Source organism: Megascapheus bottae, chromosome 2 (assembly GCF_031878675.1).
Source record: "Megascapheus bottae isolate mThoBot1 chromosome 2, mThoBot2.hap1, whole genome shotgun sequence".
NCBI classification, from domain to species: Eukaryota; Metazoa; Chordata; class Mammalia; order Rodentia; family Geomyidae; genus Megascapheus; species Megascapheus bottae.
This window is the reverse complement of record NC_143510.1, coordinates 46,964,811-46,991,159: the sequence shown is the minus strand read 5'-3', so window position 1 is coordinate 46,991,159 and position 26,349 is coordinate 46,964,811. Positions and strand designations below refer to the sequence as shown.

General features: G+C 49.3%; 2 protein-coding genes across 13 annotated transcripts in view; one reads left to right on the top strand and one right to left on the bottom strand.

The window, feature by feature from the left end:
- The window catches only part of Fmnl3 (formin like 3), a 60,641-nt gene extending 59,752 nt beyond the window's left edge, over nucleotides 1-889 (top strand). For 3 of the 5 annotated variants that reach the window (XM_090325359.1, XM_090325345.1, XM_090325338.1), the window contains one exon: nucleotides 69-155. Coding sequence is in view for 2 of the 5 variants with exons in the window: in XM_090325361.1 (XP_090181487.1) it covers nucleotides 69-154 (86 nt within the window). In the remaining 3 variants the exon portion in view is untranslated. Of the gene's footprint in view, nucleotides 1-68 lie in introns of all 5 variants that reach the window. The other 2 variants (XM_090325361.1, XM_090325352.1) reach the window with 1 other exon arrangement.
- Nucleotides 480-25,141, bottom strand: Prpf40b (pre-mRNA processing factor 40B). 8 transcript variants are annotated; one of them, XM_090325388.1, is made up of 26 exons: nucleotides 25,079-25,141; nucleotides 16,913-16,993; nucleotides 16,028-16,171; nucleotides 15,649-15,714; nucleotides 14,988-15,015; nucleotides 14,724-14,749; nucleotides 14,487-14,597; nucleotides 14,089-14,209; nucleotides 13,976-14,000; nucleotides 13,572-13,757; nucleotides 13,223-13,352; nucleotides 13,076-13,140; nucleotides 12,433-12,597; nucleotides 12,219-12,327; nucleotides 11,743-11,893; nucleotides 9,521-9,654; nucleotides 8,793-8,907; nucleotides 8,555-8,646; nucleotides 3,507-3,623; nucleotides 3,199-3,336; nucleotides 2,894-2,989; nucleotides 2,629-2,718; nucleotides 2,271-2,445; nucleotides 1,963-2,024; nucleotides 1,731-1,874; nucleotides 480-926 (listed from the first exon to the last, which is right to left on the bottom strand). In XM_090325388.1, the coding sequence occupies exons 1-26, from the start codon at nucleotides 25,079-25,081 to the stop codon at nucleotides 711-713; spliced, it is 2,790 nt and encodes a 929-aa protein (XP_090181514.1). In that variant the 5' UTR covers nucleotides 25,082-25,141; the 3' UTR covers nucleotides 480-710. The 8 variants fall into 8 exon arrangements, with proteins under 8 accessions (XP_090181514.1, XP_090181521.1, XP_090181499.1 ...); XM_090325395.1 differs by lacking the exon at nucleotides 25,079-25,141 and adding an exon at nucleotides 24,992-25,058; XM_090325373.1 differs by lacking the exon at nucleotides 25,079-25,141 and adding an exon at nucleotides 21,618-21,699.
- Between the last annotated feature and the right edge of the window lie 1,208 nt (nucleotides 25,142-26,349).

Sequence of the window (26,349 nt, the reverse complement as noted above, 5' to 3'; positions counted from 1 at the left end):
CCTCCTGATCTCCATGCTTGCTGCTCCCCTGCCCTGCTCCTTCACAGGCCTCTTTCTCCTCCCCGCAGGCCTCCACTACCAACCTGTTGTTCACCACCAAGCCAGGAGTGCTGTGCCAGTCAGTGGCCACCCTCGGGCCCCGGGCCCCCACTGAGAGCCTCTGGGAAGCAGAAGCACTTCAGCTCTTGAGTTCTCCAAGTCTAGACAAGAACCTAACCTGAAGCAATGGGCCTGACAGAAGCTATGCTGTGCCATTATAGACATGAAGTCTCTAGGGTCCTGGCACTTGATTAGTGCCTCTCATGCTGCACTTTGCCCCCATAGTCTTTGTTCCCTGAAGGGTCAGTTCCAAGCTGGGAAAGCCACTTCCAGCCCGTTAGTCCACCCGGGGTTCCCACTACAGCTCCATGGGATAGAACTGTATTATTATTACTATTATTATTATTTTTATTTTTATTATTCTTTAGTTTAGAAGTATCCAGGGTTAGGACTCCTGGGACTGACTCTGCCAATCTCAGATCATCTCTTACCATGCTGTGCCTGGACCCTGCCACACACACCCAAGCTGTCCCCTTGAGATAAGGATAGAGGAGCCATATCAGACCCACTGCCCTTCCAGGTGAGGCAGACAGCTGTCCATGTGCAGTAGGCTGAAGAGTGGAGGTCTCCCTGCACTACAGCCAGAGCATGCCAACTTCATCTTTCTACAGCTAGGTGGTTTTGGCAGGGGATAACGAAGCATCTTCACAGACTTCTACTCGGTTCACTATCAACTTCTTCTGAGCCCTTGGAGGGAATGCGGGGCCATCTCTTTTTGTATATGTACCAATCCCTTCTCTCTTGTACATAAACCCCAGACTTTCCCTCTGAACAAAAGCTTGAAGCACCAGGCTGACCATGTCTCTTCTTTCTGAGCTTGGAGGGGTCTAAGGATTGAAAGGAGACTAGAGGTGAGCTGGGAAGCCTAGAGAAAGGAGAACCAGGATGGGTGGGCTCCAGCCACACAAAGAGATGGAGGCCTAGTAAAGACTCTAGTGCCATCTGCTGGTCATATGTATACCACCAGTGTAGGAAGCACATGGAGAGGACAAGAGTCACTGGCCATGTTATAAATATTGTTATTTAAAAAACAAAAACAAAACACGTACACTGGGTCCCAGGGCTGAATGAAGCAGTGGTAGAACCCCAGGGCTGGGGCAGGCAGGAGCAGGCACTGATGCTAGAGGGTGAGAACCCTGCCCTCTGCCACTTAGGCTGTGTCCACCAGCCAATCTCTTCCCTGGCGGCCCCTTCTCTCAAACACTTTATGTACTGGCATCACCCATCCCACATGGCACAGGCCACTCATGTCTGCTCTGGGGCACTAGTTGTCTGGGAACCGGGGGACCCTTAAACGTCAAGAGCAGCCTTGGTAGGTGCCAAAAGTGTTTTGTTGAGGGTGGAGTTACTTTTAAGAAAAGTGGACATGGACCAGACAGATGAAAAAAGTAGTCTGAGGGTGGCCTTGGAGCCACTGCCTCATGTAGACCAGAGGCAGAGAGAAGCCCATCAGGTCACTGGTGGTCATCTAGCTGCTGCAGGAGTGTCCGCCGGCGCCTCTCCAGCTCCCCCTCACTCAGCTCACTTTCTGATGTGTCCCAGCCTGTCTGTTGGAGCAAAGGCACTGCTCACCTGAGCCCCTAGACAGAGACAGAGTACCACTGGGGCCTTGGGCTGGGCCTCCCATTCACCTTCTCCTTCTTGACTCCGAAGCCTGGGGAGCGGTTAGGGAGTTCTGCCTGCCGTAGCTCCCTGTCCTTATCCTGTTCTTGTTCTTTTTCTTCACTCTCCTTGCCAGGTTTCTCCTCGGGGTCTGTCTCACTCTCAGGACTGTTCTGTAAGAGTCCAGAGCCTCCCTCAGCAACTGGAGGACTGCTGGGAGCCAGATGGAGGCTTACAAATTAGATGAGCTCCTCTACTCACCGACTTGTGTCTTCTCTTCTTAGTTTTCTTTTTTGGTTTCTTGGCTTTCCGAAGGCCATGCTCTGGAGGCAGAAGGATCCCATCAGAGAAAAGGAGGGCTAGCTGAGTCCCCAGTGGCTTACACCTGTAACCCTAGCTACTCAGGAGGCCGAGATCTGAGGATCACAATTCAAAGGCAGCCTGGGCAGGAAAGTCCTTTTCTATAGCTCTGCCCTCCAAACCCACTCTGGCCTCTATGGAGCTGCTGGGGGCTTCTGCCCAGTCAGGACCATAATACACAGGCTACCGTGTTCCTAGCAACTGCTTACCTGATCCAAGGAGGTGGGAGGATGGGGATCCCCGTCCTCCAAGGGTAGCACCCCCACTTTCAACTGAATCAAGTGACGATGAGGGCTCAGAGCCTGACTCTGAGGGGTTCTGCCGCCTCCGCTTGGGTGGCCGGAGGGATGGTGGGGGCAGCTCCTCCTCTTCTGACTCAGAGCCCTGGGCATATCAGCAGTTACAGGTCAGAATAGAGGAGGTTTGCCACCAGACACCCTCACCCAGGAAGTGGGGGCAGAGAGTACACATCTAAAGGAATCCTTAAGCCTCCCTCTTAAGTGTTGTAGTTGTTATTTCTTCAAATCAGTCCAACCTCATCCTACATCCCTCTAGCTGTCAACTCACTGAAGGCGAGTGGGAACGCTTCCGATGGTGCTTCTTGCCCTTCCTGCTGTGCTTTCGGCCTTTGGTGTGGAGGTGCTGGCATTCGGTCTGCTAGAGGCAGAGGAGAGGTAAGGCCTTGTCTCTGTCTCAGGCTAGGCCTTCTGCCTACCCCAGAATCCCTTCACAGTCCCCTCCCTTAGCTGGCCTGGGAAAGGAGAGCCCTAGTAGAGGCCACTGGAACATTCAAGGACCTAGGACAGACCAGAAGACCAACAGCCTGCCTCACCTCCAGCACCTGCAGGAACTCCCGGAAGAGCCGGATCCGCTCCGACTCCAGGGTGATCTGCTCAAAGGCTGAGTCGCACACAAAGCGCTCACGGACCTTGAACGGGGAGAGCACTGCTGATCAGACCAGGCTCTGCCTGGCCTGGCTTGGACACCGCCACGAGCTCTGGGCAGGGCTGGGGCAGAGGAAGGAAGGGAACTGGAGCTGTCCCAGGGCTTGGCTGTGACTGGGGTGGGCCCTCAGTGGTGGAGAAGCTTCGCTGCCCTCAGGCTTGAGAGCGATTGGGGCCAAGCTGCACTCCTGACCTCTTCCCACGCAGTGCCCAGCTCCAGAGCAGGCACGGCCTGCCTCAGCATGCTTCGAAAGGCAGCCTCCCTGCGCCGCATCCTCCGTGCCTCCTCCTTTTCCCGCTCCCTCTCCCGGGCCTCTGCCTTCTCCAGCAGCTGAGGGCAGAAGAGAGCACAGGGTCACCCAGAAGGGTGGATGCCTTGGGCCCACTCAGGTGTCACCTAAGAGGTAGGAAAGTAGGGTGTGGGCTTCTGCCACCATCCCTCAAACCCAAGATACGGTGAGAAGGAACAGTGAGCCCACCCCTCTCTACCCAGCCCCTCACACTATTGAAGGTCAGCTTGATGTTGCCTGCGTCCAGCGCAGCAGCCCTCTTGTCAAAGCTTATGACGTGGGCGAAGTCCTCAAAGGCTGTGTTCACCTCCACACAGAAGCCCCGGTCCTGTGGGCACAGCAGTATGTGAAGCAAGGGGCACCACAGGCTGAGGCCCAAGGCCAATAGGCAGAGGCGTCAGACTACAGGACGCCCAAGAAACCTCTGCCCTAAAAAACAGGGTCCATAAGACTAACACTCCTGAGAGTCCATTGTCCTAATCCCCATTGTCTGCCAGGGCCCCGTGCACAGCTGTGGCTGAGGTGTGGAACCAGAGGGATCAGGCAGTACCTCCAAAGTGCAAGAGTCTCATGGTTGCGTCTTTCTGCCTTTGTCTGCAACCAGAACTTCGGCCGCTCATGGAAGCTTCCATGTATTCTCAACATCTCCTAGTCCCCAGCATCTGGCTTTACTTACTGAATACTTACTATGCATCAGACACCCAGCTGATTGCTTCATACCCATTCTCACTTAATCCTCCCAGTTCTTTTAGGTTGTCCTTTCCTAATTTTATGCAGAAAAAATGAGAACACTGCCCCAAGGTCTCATAGCCAAACCTAAGGTCAAATTCAAGCCTGAAACCTGGGCTTGCAATCACTACATCCATCCACAATGGTTATTTAGTCCCTGGGAGAAACAGAGGACATTAGGTGTACAACTTCCCAGAAATATTGAAAACATGCCCCATTCTCTTAAGCACTTGACTCCATGCTTCACAGCAGTGCAGTGAAGAGAAGGCTCAGGAGCGTGATCTCACTTATTGGCCCAAGATGACACAAGTGATAAGCATAGTCACTAGGCACGGCCAACGCCCTCTGTCCCTTCAAAGCTCCAGTTCCTCTGACCTTCCTACTGATGGCAGGGACATTATTCTTGCTTCTCTTCAAGTCTCTCCTCAACCTCCAGCTCGCTCCAAACACATTTCCTTTCTTGTAGGCTTAATCTCACCCTCTTCACTGGCTCCTTGCAAGGAACATACATCTCATGCATTTAGCTCAAGCTAAATGCCTGTTACTTTTTTTTGGGGGGGGGGCAGTCCTGGGCTTGAGCTCAGGGCCTGAGCACTGTCCTTGGACTTTCTCAAGGCTAGAGCTCTACCACTTGAGCCTCAGAACCACTTCTGGCTTTTTTCTATGCATGTGGTACCTAGGAATTGAACCCGGGTCTTTGTGCATGCTAGGTTAGCAATCTACCACTAGGCCAAACTCCCGGCCCAATACCTGTGGCTCTGATACTGCTGCAAGTTACATAGTGCAGCCTCTCATAGCAGTCTCATTCCTCACCTGTCTAATTTTTTTCACTCATACTAAAGAGGTTAATTTAAACATCGCCACATTTCTCACAAATACCCCCACAGCATCATTGATCTTCTATGCCCAGATCTCTCTTCCACCTTCTCTAAGTCTAGGGCCCTGTATAATCCTTTGAGATGAGAGGTACCGCCACAGTCCACATGGCTGTGGACAGCCATAAGGGCTCATAAGATCATGTCTTCCAAAGCCAACAGCACGAACGAACAAGAAAGACCAATTTCAAAACAGTTCTAAGGCAGTGTGGAGAGACCAGATTCAAGGAGGTCAAGAGCCCACAGGCCTGTTGGCAGAACTAGCCACTCCATGGCTAAAAGTTAATTGACAAATAAAATATAGCTATCTTGGAATCAAGTATGAAATTATCCTACTTAAACCAACCTGCCCAGGTTGACTTTGAAAGCAATTCTCAAATGGAAATTTTGTTTTTTACAACCTGCGCTTTCTGCTTAATTCTTACCAATGATGATGCCATTGACTGCCCACCTCTGCGCCTCTCTCAGCTTAACAAAATAATCTGGTAATTCTACTTGTTAGTAATGCTGTCTTACTGATTTCAATTTTTCATTTTTTAACCAACTTTTCAATGAAAATCTTATGTAGAATCTCAATGTGAGCGTCACAAACTGCTCTACTTGAAAATAGGAGAAGCCAGGTGCCAGTGGCTCACACCTATAATCCTAGCTCCTCCGGAGGCTGAGATCTGAGGATCAAGGTTCAAAGCCAGCCCGGGCACAAAAGTCCATGAAATTCATGTCCAATGAACCACCAGAAAACTGGAAGTGGCATTGTGGCTCAACTAGTGAGCCCTAGCCTTGAGTCAAGAGCTCAGGGACAGTGCCCAGGTCCAGAGTTCAAGTCCCACAACTGACAAAAAAAAAAAGATAGAAAAACAGGTAAAGCACACAAATCCCTCTCTCCCAGCCCCACTCAACCCCTGGTCTCAGGACATCTGTGGTGTCTCACCCTCCTCATTCCCCATCCCCACTGCCCCTCAGGTTACTGACTGCCCCAGATTCTGCAGCAGCTGCCTGATTTCCCTGCTCACCATCTTCCATCCCTCTAACCCAGCCTTTGCTTTTTCAGCTTTGCAGCTAGAAGTCCCGATAACGCAAGAAGTTAGGGATGAATCCATAGAGGATGGTTAAACCCAAAATGCTTTTGAATCACTTTAGCACTGTAGTCCTCAGAACTGTCCTGATACCACCTCTGCCATCTTCTCCTGATGTCATGAACTCAAACTTGGGAAGAGCTACCACACACTATTGCACAAATAGCTTTATCTAAGGCACTGCTTGATTTGATCATTAATTTCAGGATAAAAATCCCAATTTCTAGGGCCAGGAGTTTGGCCTAGTGGTAGAATGCTTGCCTAGCATGCATGACGTGGATTTGATTCCTCTATACAGCATACACTAAAAAAAGCCAGAAGTGGGGCTATGGCTCAAGTGGTAGAGCACCGGCCTTGAGGAAAGCTAGTGTTTAGGCCCTGAGTTCAAGCCCCAGGACTGGCAAAAAAAAAAAAAAAAATCCCAACTTATTTCAATGTTCAAGGTACGTCCACACAGGCAAGAAGCCGTAGAACGATATACATCTCACAAAATGTCTACTTAAAAACATTAAGTTCTTTGGTACTACAGTTTAAACTCAAGGTTGTTAGGCAGATACACTACCACCAGAGCCAGATCTCCAATCTTTTTTTCTTTCTTGTTTGAGTGTTTCACTATGCATATATGTAACTCAGGTTGCCCTAAAATTCAACAATTCTCCTGCCTCAACCTCTTGAATGCAGGGACTAAAGGCATGATTACTAAACTCATCTTACTATATTTATATTAAAGTAAAGGAGATATGGGGGGCTGGGAATGTAGCTTACTGGTAGAGTGCTTGCCTAGCATGCATGAGGCCCTGGGTTTGATTCCTCAGTACCACATAGACAAAAAAATAATTTTTTTTAAAAAATCAAAAGATATGGTATTAAAATGCAGCATATAACTTTGGAAGCCAAAGCAAAATAATTTCTGAAAAACATTGCATACAATGAGATCTCCCCAACTTTACTGATCTCTCTCTCAACTCAAGTATGAAGTTAAATCTCTGAAATTAGGTGTCCTTTGGAGAAACACTATTTCTCACTTGGAAATGTGGATTCAGAAAAGTTACACTGCCTGCTCAAGGTCATGCAATTAGTTAAGACTTAATCTGAACTTTTACCCTAGGTATTCTGTCTCAAGTTCTATTTCTAAGGACAACACCAAGATGCCTTCTCAAATGCCATTAGAATGTTCTTCCCTTTTCTATATATAAAGTATTCTGTCTTTTGGGAGGACAAAAGGCTCTCTTTACCTATTTGTCCACTTTTATAACTTTGCTAAACATGGACATTAAGAAAAACAACAAAGTATGTGAGATGGTAAATGATGGCCAACCCCTGTTACCATACTTGGCCCTCTTCCTATTCTAAAGACAATGGCATCTCAACCTGAAACCAGGAAATAAATGCCCTCTGGAACCAGCATTGCCAGACCATCCAATTGACCAAAGACCCAGATTTTTATGTGAAATCTTATTTTAAAATGTTAGCAGTGAATTCCAAATCTTTCCAAAACAAGGCATGTATAGACCAAAAAGCTATCTGTGGGACGTCAGCTCACACCTTAGCTACATTTCTTGCTCCTAAGGCCTGCCATACCCTTTCCATCCACATGCCTTTGCACCTGTACTATTTTTATACCTAGACTATTCTACTCTGTACTCTCTGAGACACTCTAAAGGTACAATTCAGATATCAATTCTTCTGATTCCTGACTCTCTAATAACATCTACCCCTCTGACTAATCGTTCTATCTTCATATTGGGCCATAAGTTTGGTGTTTATTTTGTTTTTGTGTGTGTTTTTTTGGAGGGGGGTTGGGTTTTTGTTTGTTTGTTTTTTTGGTGGGTCATGGGTCTTGAACTCAGCCTGGGCGTTGTCCCAGAGCTCTTCAGCTCCAGGCTACTGCCCTACCCTTGATTCAAGCCCTACTTCCCATTTTCTAGAGATTAATTGGAGGTAAGACTCTCAGGTCCTTTTGTGCCTGGGATGGCTTTGAACCTTGATCCTCAGATCTCTGCCTCCTGAGTAGCTAGGATTACAGGTGTGAGCCACCACGCCTGGCTAGGCCACACGTTTCTAGGAACAGAAAAAAAAACTAGTAAGACAAGGTGTAGTGGTGGAGTCCTATAATCCTGGCTACTAGACAGTAGAGGCAGGATGATTTCTAGTCTGAAGCTAACCTGAGCAAAGTTAGTGAGAACCCATCTCCAAAACAAAACAAAGGGTGACATGATGCCAGGATTTGGGAGGCAGAATCCATGAGAGTTGTGAATTCAAAGCCAGCCTGGGCCACACAGCAAGTTCAAAGCTACTCTGGGCTACAAGGTAAGACCTATCTCAAATAAAATATTAAAATAAAAACAAGCTGGCTGAGGGCATAGCTCAAGTGATAAGAGTCGTTGCCTAGCTAGTATAATATGGGAGGTTCAATCCCCTATTAAGAAACTGTGTCTAGTTTGTTACTGTTATCTCAGTGCACGGTTGATTTCCACTGAGCTGTCATGCTAATACAAAATGGGACTTATCAAGAAGTCTTGTTCAGGGAGCTTGGCTTACAATGGCTGTATTCATCGGTAACTCCAGGCCCCTCTCACCTTAAGAATATCTTTAATGATCTTCTTCTCATCATGGAATCGTGCCTTCAACTCCTCCACATAGAACTTGAATAAGTCCAGAGGGGTGGAGCCTGCAGGGAGGGAGGGAGGGGGGCCTGGCGGGCGGCAGCTTCCCAAGGCCTAGGGTGGGGTCGAGGACAGGACCAGGGAGTGGGGATGCAGAGAGGCTGATGGGGTAGGAAGCCAGACCAGAGAAGGGGGAGCCTGGCTGCCTTACCCGGCTGGCCCAGCATGTTGGCAAAGCGGACATCAGTGCTGACTGCTGGGTACAACTCCATCCAGGTGGACATGGAGTGTAGCTGCCCTGTCTCGTGCAGCTCGTCCAGGAAGGTCTGAGCAGGGAGAAGCCAGTGACAAAGCAGTGAGACAGGAGAGAAGCAGGGACTCCGGGGCAATGGGGGAGGGGAGGCAGGGGGCAGGGATGATCCAGACTGAGGAAATCCAGGCATGGAGACCAAGATGAAGAGATACAGATGTAGAGGAAAGAGAGCCTTACAATAGGAGAGACTGTAAATACACCAGGGGAGACAGAGCAAAAAATGAGAACAAAAAATCAGAAACCTGCCAGCAGCACAGTCTTCCATGACTTGGCTTCAACGTCTTGACGTGATCCAGCTAAGTCACCCACACCACTGCCACCACCACTGCTACCTCAACCAGAGTTTATCCTCTGTCTGGCTGCTGCCCAAAGGAAATGCACATAGCCTAGCTGTCACCTGTGCCTAAGGGTGCTCTGTGCTGATAGCTTCTGCATGGCATATAGCTGGCCTCCCTAGAGACCAAAGCTAGAGCCAAGGGGACAAAGCAGGAGCAGAGGTGCAGGACAGAGATCTGGTGGAGTTTTCTTTGAACAGCATTAGGCACAAAGCAGGCAGCCTAAGGCCAGAGAAGGCAGAGCACAGAGGAAGAGGCTGTGGTTTGGGACAGAGCAAAGCAGGAAGATACCTGAAAGGCCTCCCGGTTCTTGCGCTGCTGGCGCCGCTCCCGAAGCCGAGCCCGCTCCCGCTCTTCCTCCTCCTCCCTCTCCAAAGCTCGGATGTGCTCCTCAAAGCAGACCAGGGCATCTTCCTTGTCCATATCTACAGGCAGGGTGAAGGTTCCATAGGCTCGAGAGCAGGAGGGCAGCTTCTCTGATCCCAGCACCCCCCCATGTCTCAAGGATGCTGTCCCTGCTGCTGCCCCACCCAGGGCAGGGGGGAAAATGGAAGAGAAGGCTCTGTGGGACCAGCTACCGGAGGAGTGATTAACTATACTAGAAAAAAGCAGCAAGTATTCAAAAGCCCAGTGAATTCAGTCACTGAAAGCCATCGCATGAAAACAGCTATCTGAAGTTTCATATCTCGGAACTGAGTCTATCAGGCTTTTTTAGTGTGCAGAGGGTATAAAGGCTTGAAATCAGGCTCTCATGCTCACTAGGCAGATATACTATGATTTAAGTCATGCTTCTAGTCTTTTTTTTTTTTTTTTTTCCAGTCTTGGGGCTTAAAGTCAGGGCCTGGGCACTGTCCTTGAGCTTTCTCAAGGCTAGTGTTCTAATACTTGAGCCACAGCACCATTTCCAGCTTTTCTGTGTATGTGGTACCAAGTAATCAAACCCCAGTCTTGGTGCATGCTAGGCATGCACTCTACCACTAGGCCAAACTCCCAGCCCCCAATCCTTTTTTTCCACTTCGTTTTTCAAGCAAGGCCTCACCTCATGCTATGATGCTCCTACCTTTGCCCTCTCACATAGCTGAGATCACATATTAGTATACCACATCCAACTGCTTGGTTGAGATAGGGTTATCAGGAACCTTTTGTCTAGGCTGGCTTTGAACCACAATCCTCATGATCATTGCCTCCTCAATAGCTAGGGTTACAGACATGAGCCATCAATCTGGCTTTGATACAACTGCAGATGCCGAGTTTTTCCTTTTGTCACTGATTACAGTCTTAAGAGTTTCTTACTGTAGCAGTTAAGGTCCAAAGTGCTAAGACTTAAGACTATGTTCTCTGAGCTATAAATACTTCCATGATCATCTCCAGGACTTCTGATTCTATGTCCATAGAATCTATGTCAACATAGTCTAGTAGGTCCCAGGGCTGAGTGTTTATTTCAGTAACAAAGCATCTGTCTAATATGTGTGAGGTCTTGAGTTCAATCCACAGTGCACTCCACGCACACAAAGCTGGGTGTCGGCTCACTCCTGTAATCCTAACTACTAAGGCTGAGATCTCGGAATCATCATTCAAAGTGAACCAGGATGGGCTGGGATTGTGGCTTAGTGGTAGAGTGCTTACCTAACATGCATGAAGCCCTGGGTTCAATTCCTCAGTATCACATAAATGGAAAAAGCTGAAGTGCTGCTGTGACTCAAGTGGGAGAGTACTAGCTAGCCTTGAACAAAAAGAAGCTTAGGGCCAGGAGTTTGGCCTAGAAAAAGTTGGAAGTAGTGCTGTGGCTCAACTGGTACAGCTCTAGCTTTGACAAAGTCCAAGGATAGTGCTCAAGCTCTGAGTTCAAGCCAGAACTGGCAAAAAAAGCAGCAGCAGCTCAGACCCAGAGTTCAATTGGTGGGGAGGCAGGGAGGAGTCAGAAAAGGAAGTCTGTGAGACTTCTATGTTCGATGAACCACAAAAACACTGGAACACTGGAAATGGAGCTGTGGTTCAAGTGGTAGAGTGCTACCCTTGAATACAAAAAAACTCAGCCAGGCACCAGTTGCTTACACCTATAAATCCTAGCTACTCAGGAGGCTGAGATCTGAAGATCAAGGTTTAAAGCCAGCCCAGGCACTAAAGTCCAGACTCTTATCTCCAATTAACCACCAAAAAAACTGGAAGTGACGCTATGGCTCAAAGTAGCTGAAGAGCTCAGGTACAGCGCCCAGGCCCAGAGTTCAAGCCCTATGACCACCACCACCACTACCAACAACAACAAAAAAAAAGCTCAAGGACAGCACCCAGGCTCTGAGTTCAAGTCTCTAAACTGGCATAAAAACAAAACAAAACACTGGATCCCAGGAGGGATAATAATCTGAATGGTTCTGGGATTCTCAGATTGCAGAGGAGGATAGGTGAGGACTTCCAAGGCAGGCAGGAGGGGAGGGGTGTAAGGGAATGGTATGAGGCAGGTGAAGGTCAGTAAGGAAAGGGGAAGAGACAGTGGAGGTAAGACTCAGGCTTACTCTGCAGCTGCTGGTCCTGAGCGAAGCTGGGGTTATCCATGAGGTACTGCTGGGCCTGGGACCATGTGGTTTGGAAGTTGACACTACTCATCCCATCCAAGATGCTCTTCAGGGCCTGGATGTTGCGACGCCGGAGCTGCTTGGCCTGTTCCTGGGGAGCAACACAATCAGAGTGAGGTAGGGCCTCAGAGTAGCTCTGGAGAAAAGGACATATCTAGAGAAGCTTAGGAGCACAGGACTAAGATTTTCTTATCCTGGGGAAAGAAAGGACAGGTCATAGACTAACTTCCCTAAGATTCTTCCTGGTCCTCCCACACCCAGCGCTCCAGGCCCAGCGTAGAATGGAAGGAAGCGCAAGTGCTGCATCAACTTCCAAAACAGAAGCCAGGACACTAGGGGAGTAAAACAAATGGCTGGGGGGGGGGGGGGGGGGTCCAGAAGAAAGAACAAGGAGGTCCTGGCCCAGTGATCATTACCTTCTCCTTCTTGGCCAGGAAGAAGAGGACATCATCATAAACCTCTTTTCGATCCCTTTCGGGGACCACAGCCCAGACCTCCAGCTCCCCAAAGGTCTGTTCTGCCCGCCTGTGAAGCACATGGGCTGTGAGTAGGCAGACAGAGAACAGACCCCTGGGCCTCTGTGTTCTCTGGGTTCCCCAGATCTGGCCCAGCCCAGCACAACCCCCTGACCGGTAGCGTGTGGTGGAGGTCATGCGTTCGTGTTGTTCCAGGAAGTGCTGCAGAGTCTGCTTGGCTTCCTTGGCCCTTAGCCGAGCCTCCTCCTTCTCCTCCTTTTCACGCTGTGCCTTGTAGGCATTGAACGCCTGCTTTTTCTCACTCAGTTTAGGCAAGGCACTGGGGTAGAGAGGGTAGGAATGGGGTGGGGACAGGGAAGGAATCAGCCTGAACCACCTTGCATGACCCAGTTTGGTCAGAGACAAGTGGCAGATCTACACATAGACCCAGCACACAGATGTCTCAGATATGGGAAGGGGTGAGGAGGGGAGGGGGAAGGGGGGAAGTCCCAAGACACTGCCGAGACTGAGCTCATTTGCAATGGGGTTTCAAGTCACTGTCAGACCTCTCCTCTATTCACAACCTTCTTCACAATGAATTCAACCCAATCCAGCAGCATTCACTGATGTCCTATGTCAGTACCATTCCCTTTCCTTGTCATGTAGGCCTTCCAGCTTTTCTTCCCCTTGTACCCTACCCTAGTCTATCACCTTTCTAATGCCAATCCCTCAAGCCTGAGTGGTGAATAGAGGCTTTGCTCAGTTCGTGGCGTCTCTGCTCTCATGAACAGGCGCTGGCTCCCTCCGCCGAGGCCTACCTGTAGCGAGGATCAGTGACCACCATCTTCATGGCCTGTTCCCACGAGGCATTCGAGGGGACAGCCTGGAACAGAGCAGGCATAGATCTTGGGGTTTGCCCACCTCCAATCCCTTCAGGCCTTCCCTAGCAGCCCCATTCTTGGCACCTTGTCCCTCAGCAGCTCTTTGAATGCCTGTTTTGCCTTCTCTCGGTTGCTCCAACTGAGGCCAGACCTCTCTGGTTCTGGCTTGGATTCTTCTTCCTCAGGCTGTGGTAACTGATGCTGTCCAGTAGAACTGGGGGATGGAAACAATGGGGTTCTCAGCCCTCCCTGCTTTCAGCGCCTTGCACTCTCAATAACACATGGCTCTCTCCTTGCTCCCCAGGACAACCTTTTTTACCCTTCAATTGTGCAACAGAATACCCCTCTGAAGCCTAGTGCTGAGCAAGGCTAAGCGGGTGAAGAGTCTGAGGGTGAAATCTGGAAAGCTTCGGGTTCGAGGGGAAGCCCTCACCTGCTGGGACCCTCGTCTGGCTGCTGCAGGAAGCCCTGCTCCAGCGGCTGGACAGCCTCTGCTACACCACAGTCTTCACTCCCACCTGGCTCAGGTTCCAGGAAGCCTGTGGACACTGCGGTGGGACCCGGAGGTACAGGTGGGGGATCAGGCTGTGGCTGGAGTGTCTGTGACTGCTGCTGTTTCCTGAAGGCAAGCCAGAGGGCGGTATTGGAGTACAGCAGGGATAGGAGGGCAGAGGCTGACTGATTTCTGCAGCTTGGGAAGAACTAGGGCCAAGAGCAGATAACTCACAAGGAGACTGAGAGCCGACTTCTTCTCCCATAGATTAGAAATAATGGAGAACGTCCACCTGTACTCTCACATGCCCCCAGTAGGGATGGAGATGTGGGCAAGTCACTTACCCAGCAGCCTCTTGATTGACTAGAGCTGCAATGAGAAGAGTACAGTCACAGGGTAGCAAAGGACTGCCACGCCCAGCATCCCCATCCAGGCATCAACCCCCAGGACCCCTCACCCTCCAGGTCATCCAGGTCCTTAGGGCGGGTCCAGCGGGACTCCTGGCTCTGGTTGTTATAGTAGTAAGGCTTGCCAGTGTCTGACTTGTACTCTTTCCAGGGGCACTGGGAGAGCAGCAGCTGCAAGAGAATGACCCAGAGATATCAGTGGGCTGGGAAGCTCTCTAGAGACAGGGGAGCCAAGGCAACACAGTGAACGGAGGACATAGTAGTCTTTAGCTACTCCTGGTCTGGCTTGAATCAGGGAAGGTGGACTTCCTAAAGACCCAGGGAGATGTTTCCAGGGAATGTGGAGGGCTAGGGACCACAATGGCTAGGAAAAGGGACTCAGGGGAGGTCAGGGACTTGGAAGGGTCAAGAGAGCTGAAAGGAGGAGCCAGAAAGCCCCACTCAAGACCTCTGCCTTGGACTTGAGCACGCTGGGCTTCTCCCACACGGACTGCTTGTCGTCAGCATTGTAGTAGTAGATGCGCCCATCGGGGGCCACATGCTCACTCCACAGGGCCCTCTGTGGGAGGGGTTACAGAATGGTGGCAAAGCCCCTTTCCCAGAGTCTCCTCCTCACCCCAGTGATTTAACCATCAATCCACCTGTGTTCAGCCTTTCTACAGACACCCAAACCAGAAGGACTCACCAGAGGGCCTGTTCCAGTCACAGCAGCTAGAAAAAGAAGACAAATGAAAGCTACTTTGGAACCTTTTTCCAATCCCCATCATACCCCCACCTAGTCCTCCCTTACTCCAGTCCCAGTAAATATACCCCTGGTCCCATCAACATCCCAGGCTCCCTGGCATCCCAACAGGCATGATCCAGGATGGGCTCCAGTCCATGGCCCCCTCTCCCCTGTAGCCCCCCCAACCTCCGAGCCTGGGGGGAGGAGATCCCCCAGAAGACTCACAGCTGGCGGTGTCCGCACCCGGAGCCGTCTGCCGAAGAAAGAGGAGGGGGAAGGGTTGGGGCCAAGCCCAGTGGCCCCCCAGGACCCAGGCCATGGGGGATGGATAAGCAAGCTAGGCCAGGATCCGTGTAGCCTGTTCCCAAGGATCTCTGCTCACTCCCTAATAGTCCCATTCTCCCTGCTAGCCACTCCCATCCAGCTGCAGTTCTCAGATCCCAGGGGGAATCACGCAGCAGCTCCATTCTTCGTTTTCCACAGGTGAGAATGTTTTGTTGAGTTAACACTTGAAGCCCATCTCTTCACAATAATCATCAAGTTCTACATCCCACTCAGACTCTACTACACTGTACAACAGCACAAGAAGGTACATCGAGATCCCTGGGTGCCACTGCCTCCTCCAGAGGCATAAAGGATGTGGAGAAAAAAAAAAAAGGTCTTTATTAGTGTGTCCGCCATGTGTGGTTCCATGAGGGGAATGTGTCTCTGACACAGGCCTGTCTCTAAGAGGCAGCCTGGGAAATAACAAAACACACATGCCTTTGGGGATGAGCAGGAAACCAGAACGGGACCAGGGTGAATATAAGAGGGAAAGAATGGAGTCCATATCAGACCCAGAGGACTGCAGGACGCAGCCTGCTTCCTGCCAGCCCTTAGCACTTACCGCAGCGGTGACGGGCACAGCTGGCATCAGCATTCCGGGCATCATTGGAGGTACCATTCCTGGTATCTACAGATACAAAAACAAGCCACCAATGTGAAGGCATGTATGAGCTGGGTGGGGGCCCTTGGAGTTGGGATGTCCCAAGAGATCCCACTGGGACCTGAGACCCTCACCTGGGCACCCTCTCTTACAACCTTTGGACTCTAGGTGCTCACCCTGTCTGGGAGTTGTCTCTGTCATTCAGCAAATCCATATAGGCCTGGCCCAATGCCCCCCTCTCCTCCCCACGTTCTGAAGCCCAGATGCCCACTTTCACCTCTGCCTCAGCTTAAACAAGGTTTCCTGAGAGCCTCCCCCGCCCCGCCATGGAGAGGATTACCTGTGTGAGTGGTGGTGGTGCCCCCATCGGTGGCAGCATTGGGGGCAGGATGCCGGGTGGCATGGGGGGGATCGCTGGTGGCCTCTGGCTCATAGGAGGGAGCCCCATCGGAGGAAAGGGAGGGGGAATCCCTGGAGGGGGCATCTGGAAGTGAGGAAAGGAGATCTGCCTTGTCAGGGTCCCAAGACCCTCAGGAAACATCCACAGGTTCCCCTCCCCCTGCCTTCCCCTGTGGCTTGGAGGCCACCCCAAGGCTTTCATTGAGAAGCACAATGCATGAAACCGCCTCTCTCCTCACCACTGAGAAAATCCAGAACTGAGGAGTTCTCTGAGCCTAACTGGCAAGTATATGGTGCCTGAACAGGGAAGGGAGCAGGAAAAGGAGCAGCACCAGACTTCGGGGAGGCTGCACCCTTTCACAACTCCCTCCACAAGCACGCTCTCTCAGGTGAAAGGAGAAGGCAGGCGTCCCCCAGTCCCCTGCTTCCCATCCCTTTCTCTCCAACTTATAAGCACCAATGCCACTCCAGTCCAAATTCTGTGGCTTTTTTAAAGAGCACAGGTAAGGAATGGTGAAAGAGAAAGACAGAAACCCCCCCTCCCGCCCTCATTCTAAGGGGGTTGGGAATGTCCCTTCCAATTCTCCTACCTCAAGCCCCAGTGCGTCCAACAAACAAAACGACAAAGGGAGAACTGTCAGCTTATGGGCTACAGCTTTAATAATAGCAGTTTTCCCCACCCCTGCGCCCGACAAAACTACCCATGTTCCAAGGGCAGCAAAAAGGCTCATTCTAGAACCGTGCTGGCAACAGTGCAGCAGTGAGGGGTGGGGAGTTTGGGATGCAGGCTGGAAAAGCCAGGCCCAGGGAAACACATAAAACTTACGAAGGGTGGTGGCATCATGGGGGGCCCCGGTGGGAAGGGGGCAGGCGCTGCTGGGGGCCGGGGACCAGAATCGGGAACCGACTGTTGAGGGAGAGAAAAGTCATAGGACCCAGGATGGGCACAGAGGTGGGCTTTTGCGGAAGGGAAGCAGAGGGATGAGGATGAAAAAGGAGCACAAAGTTCAGGAGAGAAGCTCCAAGCCCAATTTCCTGCCCATCCCAAGTTCTGAGCCCTGGGAAACTCTGCTCTCTCTGTGCCAGCCCAGAGCCAGTTGGCTGAACCCTTCAATGTCACTTTATTTTGGGAATTTCCATTTTGCCAAACACACAAAGATGGCCTGTACTACAGGATTCCAGTGCTTTCCATGATGTCTGTTTCACAAGCATTCACTGCAGTGCCTCAAGCTCTAGTTTGATTTGCCTGTTCATGGCTGGCATTCTACCACTTCCGCCATGCTTCCAGCCCAGCTTTTTGCTAGTCAGCTGTGGATGGAGTTTCACAGACTTTTTTGCCTAGGCTAGCTTTGAACCTCAATCCTCTAATCTCAGTCTCCTCAATAGCTAGGATTACAGGCGTGGGTCACCAGCACCTGGGTCACCTCCTCCATTTCTAGTTGACTCTCCAGTCAGTGGGAAGGCTGTACCTCCCTCAAGCCAGTTGAGAAGTGGCCCTGATACCTGTTCAACTAGCCTGGTATGCGGGAGATTCAACCCCAAATTCTAAACCAAAGAGCTGTGACCCTTTACATCCTACTCTTATCTCAATGACTAGTTTCCTCCCCTAACCAGCCCCATCCTTAGTTACTCACTTCAACATCTCCAACTCCCAATCAACTTCATCTCCTCTACTACCCTCACCTCTTTTTTACAAAACCTGAACTGATTTCCCTGTGGATGTAGCTTTACACAACCTAAGTGTCTCTGTCCTCCAGCAAACGCGATCACACTCCCTCCTCTAGTGCTCACTTAAGTACTAGTCCTCTAAGAAGCCTTTCTGGCTCTAAAGTAACTCATTCCAATTTGTCCCCCAATTTTCCTACACTTGGTCCTCTTTTTAGTTTCCTTATATTCACATTTCATTCTTGTGTGTGAATGTGTATCTTCCCCCACAAAAGGGTATTGGCAGGGATCATACCTGACTTGTTGAAAAGTAGATTCCTGGTACCTGCCACAGTGTCTGACACATAATAGGTACTCAATAAATACTGAATAAAAGTACAAATCTCTCCACAGAACCTTCCAAGTTTAAAGAGTCATCCTATAGGTACAACTCCACATGATCAAATGAGTATATGGAATGATGCTTTCATTCTACTTCTAAAATGACAACAGGACTGAACTTACTCTAAATAAATACTCATTAGGAACTATGAGATTATACACAAATGTAAAATCGAATATTATAAAATCACAAATAAGAATAACAAAGCTCACTCTGAAGATATGAACCAAGCTCTAAGATATATTGACAAGTAGAAAAGAGGCAAGGTACAGCAAAGTTGTTTTGTCATATGTGTAAATGCCGGTGATTAAAGATGGCATAAAATATCAGTGAAAGAGGGTGAGAGGAGAGACAAGAATTATAGTGGAAGATTTCACCGATGTCCTTTGGCATCATATGAATATGCGACCATATGACTCTATTACCTGTTAATAAAAACACTAAGTGCATTGGGGCTTAGAGAGGGAGCTACACGGCTGTCCTCTGCTGAAAGTTGGTAGGTGGCAAAGGAATTCTAAGGAAAGTTGGTAGCTGGCTGAGGCCAAATTACCTCACCTCTACTATGTTAAGAAGGCTCAGCATTTAAAAATGCTTTCTTGCCAAGTGGTGATGGCTCACGCCTACAAACTTATCTACTTAGGAGTTGAGACCTGGAGGATCGTGATTTGAAGGCCTCTCAAGCAGAAAAGCCTGTGCAACTCCACCCCCAATTAATCAGCAAAATGCCAATCTGGAGATGTGTCTTAAGTGGTAGAGAGCCAGCCAAGTGAAAGTGTAAGATCCTGAGTTCAAGCTCTGGTACGAGCATACACATACACCCATACATATATACATGCATACACATATATACTTTCTAATATCTACCTTTAGAAATATATTTTATCTCTACCTCATCCTAACAAGAGAAGGTAGAGCTAAACTACTACAATCTAAGACCTTTTCTCAGTGTTCAATTACTTTTATTCAGATCTGTTCCTGTCCCCTGACACTTTCATGGGATGTCAGAAACTAATCACGGGAGGACATCTTCAGAGTAGAACTCTCCCACTTCAAGCTGCCAGATAATTATCTTTGGGTCTTACCAGGACACCAGGCTGCCCATTTCCAGGTGGACATCGCCACATCATCCACTCAGCTGTCCAAGATGAAAACCTAAAAGTCACTCTTCTCAGAGCCAATATATCACTGGGTCCTCTTAACTAACTTCTCAGATTTCTTGGATTTACTTCTCTCCATTTTCTCTTTCACCTCTTTTTTTTTTTTTTTTTGCCAGTCATGGGCTTGAGCTCAGGGCCTGAGCACTGTCCTTGGACTTTCTCAAGGTTAGAGCTCTACCACTTGAGCCTCAGCACCACTTCCGGCTTTTTTCTATGTATGTGGTACCAAGGAATCGAACCCGGGTCTTCATGCATGCTAGGCAAGCACTTTAACCACTAGGCCAAACTCCCGGCCTCTCTTTCACCTCTTAACTCCACTTTTTCTCATCTGACTATTACATGGCCTCCCAACATTCTCTTCACATTAACTCCAATCTATAGCCATGACAAGCTCATCAAAATGTGCCACTGACTGAAGCAGGATAAATGCTTATAACTCTCCAATGGCTTCCCACTGCTCTTAGGATAAGAACCAAAGTCCTGCCCAGAGGGCACAATACTATGCAAAGTCTGCTGTCAGAAACCCCAACAGTCTGACCCATAACCTGACGCTGATCTGCGCTCACCTCATTCTCCCACCTCAGATACCCACCTGTGCTACATACTATATATGTGTATATATGACTGATATACATTTTTTGTGCCAGTCCTGGGGCTTGAACTGAGGGCCTGGGCACTGTCCTTGGACAGTGTTGCTCAAGGCTAATTGCTCTGCCACTTGAGCCACAGAGCCACTTCTAGATTTTTCTGAGTATGTCCTACCAAGGAATTGAACCCAGGTCTTCATGCATGCTAGGCAAGCACTCTGCCACAAGGCTATGCTCCTGGCCCCTGATACACACACACACACTTATATATACATACACATACACAATAGAATTTTACTCATTTCTCACAAAGAATAATTTTATGTCATTTGTAGGGAAATGGATGGACCTGGAAAAAAAATGAAGTAATACACGTTTAGAGAGTCAAAGATGCATGATTTCTCCCATTTGGAAGTCAGAATTAAATTATAAACGCATATAAAAACATATACAGGGTAATATACATATATACAAACAAACTGACTAAAAGATGGTATATTTAGGGAAGGATTACAACAGCCTAACTCCTCTGAGCAACTAATGAGCAGTTTAACACAATGAATACCAGGAAGCTAAAACGTGTTTTATTGGGGGAACAAGTGGAGGGTACAGATGGGGTAGGCAAATACAGTGATATATTCAATGTGCATTATGTAAAAATGGAACCATGGAACTTGAGGGTATGGAAAGGACTGGGAGAGAACAACAAAAAGGGAGCATTGGTCAAGACTGCACTCATAATCTAACTTGTTGGACGGAAACTGCTTTGTACTACTACTTAAAAGGAAATTTAGCCCATGGCACACGCTTGTAATCTTAGCTACAAAGGAGACTGAGATCTGAGGATCAAAGTTCAAAGCCAGCCAGGGAACAAAAGGACCTGAGACTCTTATCTCCAATTAACTTCTAGAAAATGGGAAGTGAGGCTTGGCTCAAAGGTAAGGCAGTAGCCTTGAGTTGAAAAGCCCAGGAACAATGCCCAGGTCCGAGTTCAAGCCACATGATCCACAAAGAAGAAAAAAAAAATAATTAAGCCAGGTGCTGGTGATTCACACTAAAATCCTAGTTACTCAGGAGGCAGAGACCTGAGGATCACTGTTCAAAGCCAGCCTGAACAGGAAAGCCCATGAGACTTATCTCCAATTGACTAGAAAATGCCAGAAGTAGAACTGTGGTTCAATTGGTAGAGCACTAGCCTTGAGTAAAAAAGCTCAGAGAGTGCCCATGCCCAAAGTTCAACCCCAAGACTGGCAAATAAATAAGTAAATGTATTTTTTAAGTGATATCCCATTCATTTTAAGATTAATCCAGACTTGAGTCTTAGACTTAATGGAATATAAAACCTGCAATGCCCAGTAAATTAAAAGTTCTACAGGGCAGATAGGTAACAAATATTTGTTCATATAATAAGTGGTTTTGGCAAGTCCCACTAAACAGCAAGTCACTAGTAAAACCTTCTACAGTTATACAGAGGATATGGAATGTCAGAGCTGTAGAGAAGGCTGATAATCATCTAAGATTCTCTCCTCTTTCATGCATGAAAGATAAGAAGAGTAATGTCTGAAGTCCCAAAGCTCACTAGAACAGAGTACTCACGGGATCCACTTTGCCCTCCAGTGCTCCCCACTTAGAAGCACAATGGTTCACTCCCATAATCCTAGCTATTTAAGAAGCTTAACAGAGGACTGAGGTTCAAGGCCAGCCTAGGCAGAAAGTTCTCAATTAATAGCTGGCACACACCTGCAATTCCATGGGGAGAAGAGATGAGTCATCGCTGAGTGTTGGAGGGCCTTCCCAGCAAGGATGAGGCCCTGATTTCAAACTGTAAAAAATAAAAATAAAAATAAAAGCAGCACAGCTCTTGTCACTAGATCTGTTTATATAAACCTCCCTTGGAATGTAAGTGGATTAATCGGCAAGGATTCAACATCCTCTTCCTTGAGAACCAGTGTTGTTTCTTTATTACCTAAAAACTCACGAAAAACAGGGCTGGGAGTTTGGCCTAGTGGTAGAGTGCTTGCCTAGAATGTACGAAGACTGGGTTCGATTCCTTGGTACTACATACATTTAAAAAAAAGCTAGAAGTGGTGCTGTGGCTCAAGTGATAGAGTTCTAGCCTTGAGAAAGCCCAAGGACAGTGCTTAGGCCCTGAGTTTAAACCTCAGGAGTAGCAAAAATGAATAATAAAAATAAATAAATCACCAAAATCCCATCCCTTTATCCTGCTTTGTCTCTTATCTTGTTCAAGAAGACTGAATATTCACTTCTTCAGGTCCTTTTGTGTGCTACCACTGTGCCACCCCACAATGCACTCTTGCCAACTGGACACATGAATAAATGCTATGCCAGGTGCTTGTGGCTCAAGCCTGTAATCCTAGCTACTCAGGAGGCTGCGATCTGAGTTCAAAGCCTACATGGACAGAAGTCTGTGAGACTCTTATTTCCAATGAAGCACCAGAAAACTGGAAGTGTCACTGAGGCTCAAAGTGGTAGAGCATTAGCTTTCAGCTGAAGAGCTAAAAGATAGCGCCCAGGCCCTATGACCAACAACACCACCAACAACAAAAAGCAGAAATCAAACACAGAACTTCATGCTAGGCAAGCACTCTACCACTAGGCCACACTCCTGGCCTACTTCTACATTTCTATCTTCAACTCTGGGTAGAAACTTGTAAGCAGAATTCAGACACTGGCCTGTTTTAGTCAGTTTCCCATAGATAAAGCAATGGAATGGAAAAGAACCAACTCAAAAGAGTCAGAGGCATGGCTCACTTGGTAGAGCGTCCTAGCCAATGAGTGAATGTGTCAGGTACTGAATTCTATTTCCAGTTTTGGAGCTCTTTCCCAGAGCTTCTCCTGTGTTACTTTGATCCTTTCTTTTCTTAAATACCTGCAACAATGCCAGTACAACTTCGGGACTGTTTATATTTCTAGGTAAGAATCTGAAGTAACAAGTGCAATAGAAGAATACAGGAAAGGGAACCAAAAGGGAAGCACCTCTTGTGTCTTTCTCAGTACAAAATACACATTTAGGGACTGAGGGCAGACAACAACAAAAACATTTAAGTATCATGGGTTCTCCTGGGATGGTGGAAGAATGCCTACTTTTGGAAGAATCTCCGAGCCTTTACATCTAAGAGGCAGTCTCAGAACAGAAAGTTCAAAAAAAAAAAAAAGGACAAAAAGAACAAAAGGAGAGAAGAACAGGAATGGAAAGATAAAAGAAAGAGAATGGAAAGAATAATAGGCAAAGTTTACTGAGTACTTATTATGAGTCAGATACTGTACCAAACTCATGGAATCCTCACACCATCTTAGAGATTATCCCCATTTTATAACTCAAGAAGTTGACATTCCATGTAAGTTATTTGATCCAGATTCCAAGAGATTAAATGGAAGAAGCAGGTTTGGAATCCAAACATCCTGACCCAAAGCCTGTGCTTGCAACTGCTCCACAAAGCTACCTCCTAACAGGACAGATAGCGTCACAGATGGCACTTCATTTTTCCCTGTTTTCTTTTCACTCCAATCCTCACACAATCCTGAAATCCTAAGTACGCCAGGTGAGCCTAAAGTCTGCCTAGTCTGATTGACTCCAACTTCCTAAAAAGAGGTGTCTGAAAAATAAAATCTAGAAGACATCTCTCTCAGAAAGTGGTAGCCATCATCAGAAAGAAATAGCTGAAAGCCAGATGCTGGTGGCTTACACGTAGAATCTTAGCTACTAAGGAAGCTGATATCTGAGGATCAGGGTTCCAAGCCAGCCTGGGCAGAAAAGTCCATGAGACTCTTACTTTCAATTAACCACCAAAAGCTAGAAGTGGAGCTGTGGAACAAGTGATAAAGCACCAGCCTTGAGTGAAAAAGCTAAGGGACAGTGCCCAGGCCCTAAGTTCAATTCATAGCAGGGATGTAGCTTGGTGTAAAACGGATTGCCTAGTATGGGGGGGCACCGGAGCAGTAAGTCCAGACAAGAACAGCTGAGAAGCCAGCCCTCTTGTGTTCCATCTCCTGGCTACGCTTCTTCAGCGGCGTCCAAAGGGAAGCAACCCGTCTCCATGTTCCCAAGACCATCCTAGCCCACGCTGCCTGGTACCAGCCCTTCTGTTCCTCAAGAATCCGGGGACCTTTCCAGAAACTATCGTTCTGTCGTTCCTAATTTCCCCATTGCCTCTTCTTTCTGAAGAACAGAATGTTACTCTAGTCCTCATGGCCGTTGAGTCAGGGCTCAACACCCCTTCCCACTTAAAAGAGTTCTCTCATCCCTCCAACAGGATTCCAAAGGCGCTGGCTGGCCACCCCGGGCCTCGAAGCTTTCTGGCTCCCCTCCCCCATCCCTGGGGATTTCCTCCGGCCCGAGCTGAAGGCCTCGCCTCCATCTTCTCTCCATCTTCAGGTTCCCCTGTGTCCTACAGCCCATTTGCCTGAATTTCCTTCTCAAAAGCCATCCTATTTGGGAACAGGGAGAGACGTGATTTATCATGTTCTTCCTTTTTATTTATTTATTTTTTAAATCCATGGGAAATCCAAGGCCCAAAGAAAGGTAGTGACTTGCCCAAGGTCACACCAGAGTTGTGAGTTTGCGGATGGCGAAGCCAAGGCTAGGCTCCTGGGGCCTGCGCTCTTCCATTTTGGGAATATGGAGCTCTGAGGTGCGGCCTGGAGCCTCTCTTTCCTCAAAAGCCCACCCCGCTCCTCAGGTGACAAGGTCTTGCAAATGCGGGGAACAGGAGGAGTGTCCATGTGGTCCTCCGAGGGGCACCCCGGGCTTCCAAAGGGAAGCGCGCTGGGCCTGGGGGCGGGGCATGGGGAACGCCAAGCACCTCCGGAGGGGCAACTGGGGCTCCCTCGTCTCCCGCCGCTCTCTTCGTTCCCGACCTTTCTCTACAAACCCACCCTTTACTTCTGCCCTTCCTCCTCCTCCTCCTCAGCCCCGAAACTCCCGGTCCCCCCTTAGCCCCCCACTCACTCGTCCGCACCCCCACCCCAGCCAGGCTCCATCATGGCCTCCCCCGCCCCCTCTCCAAATCCCCGCCCCCACCCCGCTTCCCGAGCTGCCCTCCCTCACCTTTCCCTCCCCCCACCCCCTTCGGGGTCCCGGGTACCCCGGGTACCTCCTCGCCCCTCCTGGCCCCGGCCCGGGCCACAAGGGGCGCTGTGGAACCGCCCCGGGCCCCTCCACCCCCGCGCGGGGACGTTACCATGCCAGAGCCTCCGTGCAGCTGGGCCGGCTCGGCCCACCCGCCAGTAAAAGCCGCTCTGATTGGCCGGGGCGCAGCCTGGAGGGCGGGGCCCGCGGGGGGTCGCACCCCTTCGTGGCCGGGGCTCCGGTGACTCCCGTCGCCGTGCGGAGCCCCCGACCGGCCCGGTATCCGGGCCGGACCCCGCCCCCGTCCCCCTGGGCGCGGAGAGCCAGGCCCCGCCCCCGCGCCGCGGGCCTGGGCCCGCCCCCGGGGCGGGGCTCGCCTGCCCCGCCTCCGCCCGGCCGCCGGGGCTCGCGGGGCCGCCCCGAGCCCGGTCCCCGCCGCGCGCGCCGCCGCAGCCCGGACGGGGAGCCCGGCCACATGCAAGCACTCACCCTGCACATCGTCTTTGCCTTTCCAGAAGGCGGTGTTAAGTATGCGGCGCAGTTATCTGCAGCACTTTTAAACGAATTAAACCGTTTCAGGCACTGAGCATAAAGCAATTTGAAAAAAAGAAAAAAACACAAGCCTCCTAAATTCCTGCCCCTTTGGAGTGTGCACAGCCCTTCTCAACGCTAAAGCTAATTTTGAAATTTGTTCCCATAAAGAAGTAAACTCATTGGGGCCGGGAGTTTGGCCTAGTGGTAGACTGCTTGCCTAGCATGCACGAAGACCCAGGTTCGATTCCTTGGTACCACATACATAGAGAAAAAAAAAAAAGCCAGAAGTGGTGCTGAGGCTCAAGTGGTAGAGCTCTAGCCTTGAGAAAGTCCAAGGACAGTGCTCAGGCCCTGAGCTCAAGCCTAGGACTGGCAAAAAAAAAAAAAAAATAGTAAACTCAAGCTGGGTGCAAGTGGTTCACACCTGTAATCCTACTACTCTACTCAGGAGGCTGCAATCTGAGGATGTGGTTCAAAGCCAGCCTGAGCAGGAAAGTCTATGAGAGTCTTATCTCCAATTAACCACCATAAAAAGCAAGAAGTGGTGCTGTGATTCAAGCGGTGGAGTACTAGTCTTCAGCAAAAGATCTCAGGAACAGCACCTAGGTCCTGAGTTCAAGCCCAGGCCCAGCACAAAAATAAACTCCAAAGTGAGGATGCAGTCTTTTATAAAGAATTTGAAATGTGAGACTAATGCAATATGGTCAATTGTTTGTAGCAACTCGGCACAAACGAGTGTCACAGGATCCTGTGTGGAGGGTCTCAGTGCAGGGCAGAGCTAGGAACAGAGGAAGAGAGATCAGGCAAGAGTCAGGGGTCTGGTGGCTGCTATTTACTTGTTAGTATAAG

What these genes read in the sequence shown, in the direction of transcription:
- Prpf40b (XM_090325373.1), bottom strand. An exon ending in TCAGGACCAGCAGCTGCAGA is followed by an intron (nt 9,655 to 11,742) that starts GTAAGCCTGAGT and finishes CCCTGCCTGTAG; the next exon opens with ATATGGACAAGGAAGATGCC. An exon ending in AGAAGAGAAGACACAAGTCG is followed by an intron (nt 1,875 to 1,962) that starts GTGAGTAGAGGA and finishes GGACTCTTACAG; the next exon opens with AACAGTCCTGAGAGTGAGAC.